General features: G+C 66.6%; 1 protein-coding gene across 1 annotated transcript in view; it reads right to left on the bottom strand.

The window, feature by feature from the left end:
* LOC102446201 (SCO-spondin-like) overlaps positions 1–13,660 on the bottom strand; it is a 197,416-nt gene that overhangs the window by 11,295 nt on the left and 172,461 nt on the right. The window contains 5 exon segments of the mRNA XM_089775973.1: positions 27–154; positions 5,681–5,851; positions 7,628–7,830; positions 11,101–11,239; positions 11,712–11,828. Of these exon segments, the coding sequence (XP_089632099.1) occupies positions 27–154; positions 5,681–5,851; positions 7,628–7,830; positions 11,101–11,239; positions 11,712–11,828 (758 nt within the window).

Raw genomic sequence — 13,660 nt, forward strand, 5'->3', positions numbered from 1 at the left:
GGTCCCAGACCCGAGCAGAGACCCACCTGGCCAGGAGGGCAGGCACAGCCCGGCTGGCACGGCTCCTGCAGGCACTCGGTCCCTGGGCGCAGGTCGGAGCAGGAGTGGGGACAGGTGTTGGCGCAGTCGCTGTGCACCTGGGCGCCTGGGCACTCTGCAGAGTAAGGGGGGCCAGAGGGAGCTGGAGAGCCCCCCGCCTGCTCCCCAACAGGCTGAGAGAGAACCTCCCAGACCGTGGGGCTCCCCTCTCCAGCTGTGCCACCCCCACGCAGAGCGCTCCCCAGGTCTACCCACAGCCCTGGCAGGCTGATGTAGGGTGTGACGTAGTGGGGGTACTTGCTGGGCTGTGGTGACTCCTGCTGTCTGGAGCAAGACCCAGCAGGGAAAACCTCACTAGGCAGAGGTAAGGCCAAACTGGTTGAACCAGTGGCCAGACACCCCCCATGGAGAGGAACAAAGGAAGGTGGATGCTGCCCTGGCTGGGGGCAGGGCTGGAAGGGAATTTAGTTAGTTGCTGCCTGAGAGCATGGAGGAGACAGCCTAGGGAAAGGGGCTGGAGTTTAGGGGGCCCAGTCTCCCCCCATCTCAAGGGGGCCTGGGGCATCCTGGCCCAGCTCTGTGACCAGATTACATCTGTGCTATGCTGTATCCTGGAGAGGCAATAAACTCCCTCTACTCCACCAGCTGGTGCAGTCTGTTTGTGCCATTTCGGGGTGCAGGAGGCGGGGGACCCCCAATGCGCCGTCACACTGGTGTCAGAAGTGGGATGCACTGCACCCCGTGGATGAAGCTCCCAGCGGCAAGCGACAAGGCGCAGTAGAAGCAAGAGCCCTGGAGCCAGGCGTGCTGGAGACAGAGCAAAGCGGTTCCGGGGAATCGTGGGGCACTGCAGCACTAGACTGGTGAGTCTGCACCGAGGGGCCCAGCGGGCAGATGGCCTACGCCCAACTCTTGAAGGCAGAGCTGGTGGGGCTGTGCAGAGAGAGGGGCTTGCCTGTGCAGAAAGCAACCAAGGCCCAGCTGATTGCCCAGCTGGAAGAGAATGACCAGCCACAGGGCCAGGATCTTGTCCCCAGGGGAAGCAGCCAGACCCCCCCTGAGAGTGTGTCAGGCTCAGAGAGGGGGAGGAGCGCTGGAACCCACCGGAGAGATGAGACAGCGTCTCCCGGGAGGCCTGCAAGCCGTAGCCCATCTAGGGCAGGGGCCAGCCCAGCAGAGCTGCGGCGGCTGGAGATCCAGCTGCGGATGAAGGAATTGGAAGTAGAGGACCGAGAGAAGGACCGCCAGGACCGAGAGAGGGAGCGCCAAGATCGAGAGAAGGAGCGCCAAGATCGAGAGAGGCAGCGACAGCATGAGCTGGCCATGGCAGAGCGGAGAACCGGCGGGGCACCGGCTGCGCCAAGTGCGGATGGGCCCCAGGGTCCCAGGACTGCCAGACGCTTGGAGAGGCTCATGGCGGCCCAAATGAAGGACATGGGCGACATAGACGGGTTCCTCAGCTCCTTTGAGAAGGCCTGTGGACTGCAACGGGTTCCCCAGCTGACTGGCTGCAGGAGCTCATCCCCGCACTGAGCCAGGAGGCAGCCGGAGTGCTCAGTCAGCTGGAGGACCTACAGCCAGGGGATTACAACCGAGTCAAGGAGGCCCTGCTGCACAAGTTCGGGCTGACCCCCGAGATGTACAGGAAGAAGTTCCGGGGGGTACAGAAAGGGCCACGGAAGACCTATGTGGACCTGGCCTCCCGCCTGGCGCAATACTGCCGCAAGTGGGTGTCTGGAGGCGGAGCCCAGACTGCAGAGGAGCTGCTCAAGCTGGTCATGATGGAGCAGTTCTATGAAGCGTGCCCACCCAAACTGAGGCTGTGGCTCAAGGACCGGAGACCAGAGAACCCCCAGGAGGCCAGGAGACTGGTGGATGAGTTCACGGAGAGCCGGTCCGGGAGTGAACGGGAGTCCCGGAGAGAAAGGGAACCGCGCAGAGACCGGATCTCGGCTGAGCGACGGAGGGAGTCAACTACGGGGCGAGACCAAGGAACAGGTCGTCTGCGCCCCAGAGAACCAGCCAGGGCCTGGACAGAGACAGCCCAAAGCCTAACTTGCCAGCGCTGTGGGCAAAAAGGCCACAAGAGGGCTCAGTGCACCAGGTCCCAGGACCGGGACTTTCCAGGGTTAACTGGCTGGGGCGGGAGGAAGGGCAGGCTGCCCCAGAGGCAGGGGCTGGCAGGCAAACCTCAGCTCAGAGAGAGGGGAAGGATGCTCAGTGCACCTCCCCTGGGAGGCCTGACCCTCGGGAGGCGGATTTCTCCGTGTACCGGGTGGGGGCAGGGCGGCCCCTGCGGAGCGAGTGCCTCATACCCCTGGAGGTGGATGGTAGGAAGGTGACGGGCTTCTGGGACACGGGGGCGGAGGTGACTCTGGCCCGATCCGACATAGTGGCCCCGGAGCGGATACTACCCCACACGCAGCTGACCCTGAAGGGCATAGACGGGTCCCCGTTTAAGGTGCCGGTAGCCCGGGTACATCTGAAATGGGGGGCGAAGAAAGGCCTCAAGGAAGTGGGGGTGCACCCGCACTTGCCCACCGAGGTGCTGATGGGGAATGATCTAGAGGAGTGGCCCCATGAATCCCAGCGGGCTCTAGTCACCACCCGGAGCCAGAGCCAGCGGGGGGCTAACAACGTGGGTCCCGGGAAGGACTCCTGGCAGCAGCCTCAGGGTCCCATCCCAGTGGACACGGGGTCCAGCCAGGCTGGGACTCCGGACCTAGGCAAGGTGGGGAACAGGTCCCGATCCCTGCCTCAGCAGCTGAATTCCAGGCTGAGGTGCAGGCAGACCCCTCCTTGCAGAGGCTGAGGGACCAGGCTGGCCTCCGTGCAGCTCAGCCCCGGGGGAGAGGTGGCCAGGAGAGATTCCTGCGGGAGCGTGGACTCCTGTTCCGTGAATGGCTTCCCCCAGGAAGGTGAGGGCATGGAGGGTCCAGCGGCAGCTGGTCGTCCCCGAAAGTATCGCCTCAAGCTGCTGTATTTGGCCCACGATTCCCCCGTTGGGGGCCACCGGGGGATCCGGAGCACCCAGCTGAGGCTGCTCCAGCACTTCTATTGGCCGGGAATCTTTACAGCCGTGCAGCGGTACTGCCGGTCCTGTGACTCCTGCCAGAGGGGCGGGAAGGCCCCAGACAGTAGGAAAGCGGCTTGGGGGTCTCTACCCCAGATAGAGGACCCTCTGGGTTTGCTGAGAGAGTTATGGGAGGGGAAGACGATAAGATAAGACGATTCTTTGATAAGATAACGAGCCTTGTGGATAAGGGAGAAGCGGTGGATGTCATATACCTAGACTTTAGTAAGGCATTTGATACGGTCTCGCATGATATTCTTATTGATAAACTAGGCAAATATAACTTAGATAGGGCCACGATAAGGTGGGTGCATAATTGGCTGGATAACCGTAGTCAGAGAGTGGTTGTTAACGGTTCTAAATCCTGCTGGAAAGGGATAACAAGTGGAGTTCCTCAAGGGTCTGTTTTGGGACCCATACTGTTCAATATCTTCATCAATGATGTAGATATTGGGATAGAGAGTACGCTTATTAAGTTTGCAGATGATACCAAACTGGGTGGGGTTGCGACTTCTTTGGAGGATAGGGACATAATTCAGAATGACCTTAGCAAGTTAGAGAAATGGTCGGAGGTAAACAGGATGAGGTTTAATAAAGAGAAATGCAAAGTGCTCCACTTAGGAAGGAACAATCAGTTCCATACATACAAGATGGGAAGCGACTGTCTAGGAAGGAGCATGGCGGAAAGGGATCTAGGGGTCATAGTGGACCACAAGTTGAATATGAGTCAACAGTGTGATGCTGTTGCAAAAAAAAGCAAATATGATTCTAGGTTGTATCAACAGGTGTGTTGTAAGCAAAACTCGTGAAGTCATTCTGCCGCTCTACTCTGCACTAGTTAGGCCTCAGCTGGAGTACTGTGTCCAGTTCTGGGCGCCACATTTCAAGAAAGATGTGGAGAAATTGGAAAGGGTACAGAGAAGAGCGACAAGAATGATTAAAGGTCTAGAGAACATGACCTATGAAGCCAGGCTTCATGAACTGGGCTTGTTTAGTTTGGAAAAAAGAAGATTAAGGGGGGACATGATAGCGGCTTTCAAATATCTAAAAGGGTGTCACAAGGAGGAAGGAGAAAATTTGTTCCTCTTGGTTTCTGAGGACAGGACAAGGAGTAATGGGCTTAAAGTGCAGCAGGGGAGGTTTAGATTGGACATTAGGAAAAAATTCCTAACTGTCAGGGTGGTCAAATATTGGAATAAATTGCCAAGGGAGGTGGTGGAATCTCCCTCTCTGGAGATATTTAAGAACAGGTTAGATAGACATCTGTCAGGGATGGTGTAGACGGAGCTTGATCCTGCCTTGAGGGCGGGGGGCTGGACTCGATGACCTCTCGAGGTCCCTTCCAGTCCTATGATTCTATGAAGACCTCCCTGGATGGAGCATCGGGGGTGGAAGCTGCCCTGGCTGTCCAGAGAAGGCTCACTGGGCTCATGGCCCCAGCCCGAGAGACCCTGGCCAGGGATCAAGGCCAGCGGAAGGGTGGGTGTGACCCCCGAGGACAGGCCTGTGCCAGTCGCCCTGGAGCGGGGCGGCGAGTGGACAGAGGGAAGCCAGCTCATGTGGGTCCTCGCCACGGCTGGCCTGAGTCAAGGGGAGCACCCATGTCCCCAGGGCGGGTTCCCACGCAGTGGACCCGAACTTCCCTAGGTCACGAGCGGAGTGACCCTGCTCAGTTCGCTCTCGGAGGGGGGAGAACTGTGACGTAGTGGGGGTACTTGCTGGGCTGTGGTGACCCCTGCTGTCTGGAGCAAGACCCAGCAGGGAAAACCTCGCTAGGCAGAGGTAATGCCAAACTTGTTGAACCAGTGGCCAGACACGCCCCATGGAGAGGAACAAAGGGAGGGGGATGCTGCCCTGGCTGGGGGGCAGGGCTGGAAGGGAATTTAGTTAGTTGCTGCCTGAGAGCATGGAGGAGACAGCCTAGGGAAAGGGGCTGGAGTTTAGGGGCCCAGTCTCCCCCATCTCAAGGGGGCCTGAGGCATCCTAGCCCAGCTCTGTGACCAGATTCCATCTGTGCTGTGCTGTATCCTGGAGAGGCAATAAACTTCCTCTATTCCACCGGCTGGTGCGGTCTGTTTGTGCCATTTCGGGGTGCAGGAGACGGGGGACCCCCAGGGGCACCATCCCCACCCCCACCCCCAGCCCTGTGCTGGCAGCTGCTCGCCCGGGCCCCACCGCCCAGACCTGGTGTGACGTGGGGGGGGCGGTCTGCTCTGTACCCGGGTCCCCTGCGCTGGGCTGTGCGATTCCCACGGACTCCCCCACACGGGGACTGGCCCAGACACCCCGTCCCAGCCGGGCAGGGAACAAGGCTCTTCCCGGGGAAGACAAGGGGGGGGGGCGGGCCCTGGCTGGGGTCAGGGCTGGGAGGGGCAGTTTCTGGCTGGGAGATGGGGCGATGGCCTCCCCACCCGAGGGGGCTGAGGTGCCCTGGCCCTGACTCCTGGAGCCACGTCCCGCCTGTGCGGGGCTGTCCCCGAGTAGCGACGACCCCCCTGTTCTCCCAGCCGGCGGGGCCTGGTCTGGCTGCTCCGGGGTGCAGGGGGGGGCCCCGACGCGCCGTCTCACCTGGGGTGCAGTTGTGGGTGTTGCAGGCGCGGTGCAGCAGCAGGGGCCCAGGGCAGAGCTCCCCCTCCCCGTCCCCGGGAGACAGCAGGGCCCGGCTCCGCTCCGACTCGCCCCCCCCACAGCTGGCGCTGCAGGGGCTCCAGGCCGACCACGGGCCCAGCTGGCAGCCGGCTGCAAGGACAGAGCAGGGTCACGCTGGGAGCTGGCTCCCCCGGCTCGCCAGGCTGCCCGGGGCTGTGAGGGCAGGAGCAGGGGACCAGGGCCCTGGGGAGGGGTGAACACCGGGGTCACCCGCCGGGCCACTGGGGCCATCGCTGCGGCAAGAACCCAGAATGGGGCAGGGCCGTGGGGCTGGCACTCAGCGGGCGGGGCCGTGGGGCTGGCACTCAGCGGGCAGGGCCGTGGGGCTGGCACTCAGCGGGCAGGGCCGCGGGGCTGGCACTCAGCGGGCAGGGCCGGGGGGCTGGCACTCAGCGGGCGGGGCCGTGGGGCTGGCACTCAGCGGGCAGGGCTGGGGGGCTGGCACTCAGCGGGCGGGGCCGTGGGGCTGGCACTCAGCGGGCAGGGCCGCGGGGCTGGCACTCAGCGGGCGGGGCCGTGGGGCTGGCACTCAGCGGGCAGGGCCGTGGGGCTGGCACTCAGCGGGCGGGGCCGTGGGGCTGGCACTCAGCGGGCGGGGCCATGGGGCTGGCACTCAGCGGGCGGGGCCGTGGGGCTGGCACTCAGCGGGCGGGGCCATAGGGCTGGCACTCACTGGGCGGGGCCGTGGGGCTGGCACTCAGCGGGCGGGGCTGGCACTCAGCAGGCAGGGCCGTGGGGCTGGTACTCAGCGGGCGGGGCCGTGGGGCTGGCACTCAGCGGGCAGGGCTGTGGGGCTGGCACTCACGGGGCAGGGCCGTGGGGCTGGCACTCAGCGGGCGGGGCCGTGGGGCTGGCACTCAGCGGGCGGGGCTGGCACTCAGCAGGCAGGGCCGTGGGGCTGGCACTCAGCGGGCGGGGCCGTGGGGCTGGCACTCAGCGGGCAGGGCCATGGGGCTGGCACTCACTGGGCGAGGCCGTGGGGCTGGCACTCAGCGGGCAGGGCCATGGGGCTGGCACTCAGCGGGCAGGGCTGTGGGGCTGGCACTCACGGGGCAGGGCCGTGGGGCTGGCACTCAGCGGGCGGGGCCGTGGGGCTGGCACTCAGCAGGCAGGGCCGTGGGGCTGGCACTCAGCGGGCAGGGCCGTGGGGCTGGCACTCAGCGGGCGGGGCCGTGGGGCTGGCACTCACCGGGGCAGGGCCGTGGGGCTGGCACTCAGCGGGCGGGGCCGTGGGGCTGGCACTCAGCGGGCGGGGATGTGGGGCTGGCACTCAGCGGGCAGGGCCGTGGGGCTGGCACTCACCGGGGCAGGGCCGTGGGGCTGGCACTCACCGGGGCAGGGTCGTGGGGCTGGCACTCAGCGGGCGGGGCCGTGGGGCTGGCACTCAGCGGGCGGGGCCGTGGGGCTGGCACTCAGCGGGCGGGGCCGTGCGGCTGGCACTCACCGGGGCAGGGCCGTGCGGCTGGCACTCACCGGGCAGGCCGTGCGGCTGGCACTCAGCGGGGCAGGGTCGTGGGGCTGGCACTCACCGGGCAGGCCGTGCGGCTGGCACTCAGCGGGGCAGGGTCGTGGGGCTGGCACTCAGCGGGGCAGGGCCGTGGGGCTGGCACTCACCGGGCAGGCCGTGGGGCTGGCACTCACCGGGGCAGGGCCGTGCGGCTGGCACTCACCGGGCAGGCCGTGCGGCTGGCACTCAGCGGGGCAGGGTCGTGGGGCTGGCACTCAGCGGGCAGGGCCGTGGGGCTGCCACTCACCGGGCAGGCCGTGGGGCTGGCAATCACCGGGGCAGGGCCGTGGGGCTGGCACTCACCGGGCAGGCCGTGGGGCTGGCAATCACCGGGGCAGGGCCGTGGGGCTGGCACTCACCGGGGCAGGGCTGCGGGTTGCACTCGGCGATGTCCTCCATGGCCTCAGCGGTGCAGGGGGTGCCGGCGGGACTCTCGTGGCACAGGCGGTGCCGGACGGCGCTGCCCCCGCCGCAGCTGGCGGAGCAGGGGCTCCAGGCCGACCAGGGCCCGTAGGAGGGGCACTCGGGGCCGGGGCAGGCGAAGGTGCCGTTCCCACACGTGCTGCGGGGAGACAGGCAGCCCAGGGGTCAGACCCCCCCGCGCCCCGCCCCAGCCTGGCAGCAGCCCCCTCGGGCAGCGAGCGTGGGCAGGACCCTGTGAGCCCCGTGGCTCCAGCCGGGCGGGCGAGGGGGGATTCTTGCCAGTCCCGGCCAGGGCCGGCCAGCGCGGGGCCAGCCCTCCGGCGGAGCTCGGGGGCAGGAGCCGGTGCCCCCCTGTGAGCTTGGGGGGTTCGAAGGGGCTGCCCGCGGGGGGTCAGTGGTGTAACCAGTCTCAGCCACGCCAGCCTGGAAATACAAAGGCTGAAAACCAACGAACGCTCCGGCAGCGCCGTGGAGACTAACACGCCACGTGGCTGGATCGGGAGCTTCCGTGGCACCGGCCACGTCTGCAGCCGACCGGAGGAAGGGGCCCGGGGACAGATACACAGCAGAGAAAGAGGGGAAGGGGGAAGACAAAGCCACCAGCGTGTCCGTGCGTGGCACTGTACCCTGCCCGGGCACGCGCTACCGGGCTGAGAAGCGGCCCTTCTCTTGGGGCGCGCCTGCACTGCGCCCGGCGTTCCAAACAAGCCCCCCAGTTTGCGCTGCCACGGCGTAGCTGGTTGTGAGTGTATTTCGAAAGAGCGAATTTCGTAGTTTGCTGTTCCACCTCGTGGAACGAGGTTTACAGGGGTGTCGGAGTAGCAGCCCGTTAGTTCGAAAGCTATTTTGAAATAACGGGCGCGCTGTCAAGACGCAGAAGACGCTATTTCCGGATACCAGAGGCATCACGCCATAGCGCCGCAGCGCTGACTTACCGTCTGGGCACCTCTACGCAGCAGGGCAAAAGTCAAATTGAGCTACGTCACTTCAGCTACGGCAATTGCATCGCTGAGGCCAAAGTAGCTTAACTCGGCTTCTGGCGCCGCCTACGCAACAGGAAGTCAAAGGCAGAACACGCTTCCTTCGACTTCCCATACTGCTCGGGAAACGGCGGTTACAGGAGTCGCAGGAAGAATCCTCCAGCTCCACATTATTGCGAAATAACGGCTTGCTGTGTGGACACGCTCCCTGGTATTCCGGAATAACGCGGCCGTGGAGACACGTTCTCGGTTATTCAGGAATAACGCTGCCGTGGAGCCGCGTTCTCGGTTATTCCAGAATAACGCGGCCGTGGAGCCGCGTTCTCGGTTATTCCAGAATAAAGCTGCCGTGGAGCCGCGTTCTCGGTTATTCCGGAATAACGCTGCCGTGGAGCCGCGTTCTCGGTTATTCTGGAATAACGCTGCCGTGGAGCCGCGTTCTCGGTTATTCTGGAATAACGTGGCCGTGGAGCCACGTTCTCGGTTATTCCCGAATAACGCGGCCGTGGAGACGCGTTCTCGGTTATTCCGGAATAACACTGCCGTGGAGCCGCGTTCTCGGTTATTCCAGAATAACGCGGCCGTGGAGCCGCGTTCTCGGTTATTCTGGAATAACGCTGCCGTGGAGCCGCGTTCTCGGTTATTCTGGAATAACGTGGCCGTGGAGCCGCGTTCTCGGATATTCCAGAATAACGCTGCCGTGGAGCCGCGTTCTCGGTTATTCCGGAATAACGCTGCCGTAGAGCCGCGTTCTCGGTTATTCCGGAATAACGCTGCCGTGGAGCCGCGTTCTCGGTTATTCCAGAATAACGCTGCCGTGGAGACGCGTTCTCGGTTATTCCGGAATAACGCTGCCGTGGAGACGCGTTCTCGGTTATTCCGGAATAACGCTGCCGTGGAGCCGCGTTCTCGGTTATTCCGGAATAACGCTGCCGTGGAGCCGCGTTCTCGGTTATTCTGGAATAACGCTGCCGTGGAGACATGTTCTCGGTTATTCCAGAATAACGCGGCCGTGGAGACACGTTCTCGATTATTCCGGAATAACACAGACGTGGAGCCGCGTTCTCGATTATTCCGGAATAACACGAACGTGGAGCCGTGTTCTCGATTATTCTGGAATAACGCGGACATGGAGACAGGCTCTCGATTATTCCGGAATAACGCGGCTGTGGAGCCGCGCTCTCGATTATTCTGGAATAACGCGGACGTGGAGACAGGCTCTCGATTATTCCGGAATAACGCGGCTGTGGAGCTGTGCTCTCGATTATTCCGGAATAACACGAACGTGGAGCCGTGTTCTCGATTATTCTGGAATAACGCGGACGTGGAGACGCGCTCTCGATTATTCCGGAATAACGCGGCTGTGGAGCCGCGCTCTCGATTATTCCAGAATAACGCAGCCGTGGAGCCCGTTCTCAGTTATTCTGGAATAACGCGGTCGTGGAGCCATGTTCTCGATTATTCCGGAATAACGCGGCTGTGGAGCCGCGCCCTTCCCGAGCAATGTGAGAAACCAGCTCGCGAGAGAGCCTGCGGACCAGCCCTTCCTCATGTGCCCAGGGACCGAACACACAGACCTGGGCTGGGCCCCGACATCGCCCCCAAACGGCATCAGAGGCTGCGCTCCGGGCACCCGGCCCCGCGATTGGCTCGTTAGCCAGACACTCTCATTGGCTGGTTGGGTTTCCCCGCCCTCCCCCCCCTGTTCTCTGGTATTTATCGGGGCCCCTGGGCCCTGCTCCGCGCGTGTGAGGAAGTGGGTTGTGCCCCGCAAGGCTCGTGCTGTAACGGGGGGGCTGGTTGTTCCAGGGCCTAGCACAGACCTGGGGCCCCCAGCGCCCGGCAGACCCAGCTCGGAGACAGGGCCAGGGCTGGCCGGGGGAGGGGACAAGGGGCTGCAGAGAGAGGCCCCCAGGGCTCTGCCCAGCTGGGGGGGACAAAGGGCGGGGGAGGGGAGAAGAGGGGCCCAGGTGACCCCGTTACCTGCCAGCAGACACAGGCTGGGGGAGGGGCTGCTGGGGGGATGGGAGGCTGGGCTAGGAGGAGGGGGATGCAGGATGGGGCGGAGGGGTAGGCAGAGACTCAGATGGGCTGGGGGGGGCAGGGAGGCCCGAGAGCTCCTGGGCCGGGTTCAAAGCCCTGCGGGCTGGAGCCCAGGGCTGTTCGAGTCCCTCGGGGGTGGGGCCCGGGGCCCAGAGCGAGGGGACCCCGAGGGGCCCATGGCGGGATAGGGCAGCGTGGCCCCGGGAGGGGCTGTCGCACTGAGGGGTTCTGAGCGTGGCAGGACCCGGGAGCCATGACACCCGCCAGGAACCCCCCCGCACTCCGCCCCCCGCCGCCCCCCACCACGTGCCCTGCGTCCCCCCGCGCCCTGCGCCCCCCGCCCCCCACCCCACGTCCCCCGTCCCCGCCCCCGCTGCACCCCTTACCAGTTGTGGCAGTCCCGCTCGGCGGCCTGGCCTGGCTGCAGCTCCCGCGAGCCGTTGGCGGTGGGCAGCCCGCAGCGACACGCTGGGACCGGCACACACCCACCGTCCTGCAGCAGCTGCCCCGCCGGGCACCGGCAGCCTGTGGGAGGGGGGAGAGGCTGGCACCAGGCCCCACGACTGGGACAAGGAGTCTGGGGGGCAGTTCAGCTACACGGCAGCTCTGAGTGGGGGGTACAGCTGGGGTGGGGGATGAGGGGCCTGGGTGACCGCTGTGGGGCCAGGCACAGCCACAGCTATAAGGGGGCTGGGTGAGACCGTGGGGCTGGCTGAGGCTGTGGGGCTGGGCGAGGCTGTGGGGCTGGAGAAGGCCGTGGGGCTGGGCAAGACTGGGGGGCTGGGTGAGGCCGGGGGGCTGAGCGAGTGCCATGGGGCTGGGCGAGGCCGTGGGGCTGGGCGAGTGCCATGGGGCTAGGCAAGGCCGGGGGACTGGGCGAGGCTGTGGGGCTGGCTGAGGCTGTGGGGCTGGCTGAGGCCGTGGGGCTGGCTGAGGCCGTGGGGCTGGGCAAGGCCGTGGGGCTGGCTGAGGCCGGGGGGCCGGGCAGGGCAGGTACCTGGCTTGCACTCGCCCTGCAGACACTCGACGTGCTCCCAGAGGTCGGCGCAGGCGCGGGGGCAGTGGTTGGCGCAGGCGGGCGCGTGCTCCTTGCCCCGCTGCTCACAGGTCTCTCCTGGAAGAGGCGCCGCGTGAGGGGCGGCAGCGGGACTGCGGGGCCCTGCCGTGTGCGCACCCCAACCGGGCTGGGGCCGGGGGCTCGGGCGGAGACGTGCCTGGCCGAGCGGCAGCCCACAGACTGCGCAGGGCGGGACGCTGGAGGGCGAGCGTGAGGCCGCAGATCGGGGACAGGCGGGGACCCACCCGGAGACCCCCCCCGAAGGTGGGACTCCAGGAAGCCCAGCCCGGGGGGGCCCAGGATGCCAGGGCAGGACGACTCCCCCATGGGACCTGAGATGCAGCTTCTGCAGCCAAAAGGGGGGCGCGGTGCCGGAGGGGGAAGGAGATGGAGCCAGGCGGGGCCCCAGGAGCCCACCCAGAGGACCCAGCGAGCGCGGGGGGTGAGAGCCCAGGTACAAACTGCCCTGGGACAGGGGGACGGGGAGAGCCTGCTGGGAGTTGGGTTTAACGTCTCCCCAGTAGCAGAAGATGGCGGGCGATGGGGCCCGATGGCAGACGGGGCGGGTGGGCGATGGGGCCCGGGGACAGACGGGAGTGGGTGGGCGGAGGTCTCAGTGACAGACGGAGGCGGGCGGGCGGAGGGCCCCATGGCAGACGGGGGTGGGCAGGTGATGGGGCCCGGTGGCAGATGGGGGTGGATGGGCGATGAGGCCCAGTGGCATACGAGGGTAGGTGGGCGATAGGGCCCCGTGGCAGACGGGGGTGGACGGGCAATGGGGCCCGGTGGCAGACGGGAGCGGGCGGGCGGGCAATGGGGCCCGGTGGCAGACGGGAGCGGGCGGGCAATGGGGCCCGGTGGCAGACGGGGGCGGGCGGGCAATGGGGCCCGGTGGCAGATGGGGGCAGGTGGGCGATGGGGCCCCGTGGCAGACGGGGTGGGCGGGCGATGGGGCCGGTGGCAGATGGGGGCAGGTGGGCGATGGGGCCCCATGGCAGACGGGGTGGGCGGGCGATGGGGCCCGTGGCGGACGGGGGTGGGCGGGCGATAGGGCCCGGTGGCAGACAGGAGCGGGTGGGTGATGGGGCCCGGTGGCAGACGGGAGCGGGCGGGCGGGCAATGGGGCCCGGTGGCAGACAGGAGCGGGTGGGTGATGGGGCCCGGTGGCAGACGGGAGCGGGTGGGCGATGGGGCCCGGTGGCGGACGGGGGCGGGCGGGCGATAGGGCCCGGTGGCGGACGGGGGCGGGCGGGCGATGGGGCCGGTGGCAGATGGGGGCAGGTGGGCGATGGGGCCCCGTGGCAGACGGGGTGGGCGGGTGATGGGGCCGGTGGCAGATGGGGGCAGGTGGGCGATGGGGCCCCGTGGCAGACGGGGTGGGCGGGCGATGGGGCCCGTGGCGGACGGGGGTGGGCGGGCGATAGGGCCCGGTGGCAGACAGGAGCGGGTGGGTGATGGGGCCCGGTGGCAGACGGGAGCGGGTGGGCGATGGGGCCCGGTGGCGGACGGGGGTGGGCGGGCGATAGGGCCCGGTGGCGGACGGGGGCGGGCGGGCGATGGGGCCGGTGGCAGATGGGGGCAGGTGGGCGATGGGGCCCCGTGGCAGACGGGGTGGGCGGGTGATGGGGCCGGTGGCAGATGGGGGCAGGTGGGCGATGGGGCCCCGTGGCAGACGGGGTGGGCGGGTGATGGGGCCGGTGGCAGATGGGGGCAGGTGGGCGATGGGGCCCCGTGGCAGACGGGGTGGGCGGGCGATGGGGCCCGTGGCGGACGGGGGTGGGCGGGCGATAGGGCCCGGTGGCGGACGGGGGTGGGCGGGCGATAGGGCCCGGTGGCGGACGGGGGTGGGCGGGCGATAGGGCCCGGTGGCGGACGGGGGTGGGTGGGCG

Source organism: Pelodiscus sinensis, chromosome 2 (genome assembly GCF_052426305.1).
Source record: "Pelodiscus sinensis isolate ZL-2025 chromosome 2, ASM5242630v1, whole genome shotgun sequence".
Classification (NCBI taxonomy): domain Eukaryota; kingdom Metazoa; phylum Chordata; order Testudines; family Trionychidae; genus Pelodiscus; species Pelodiscus sinensis.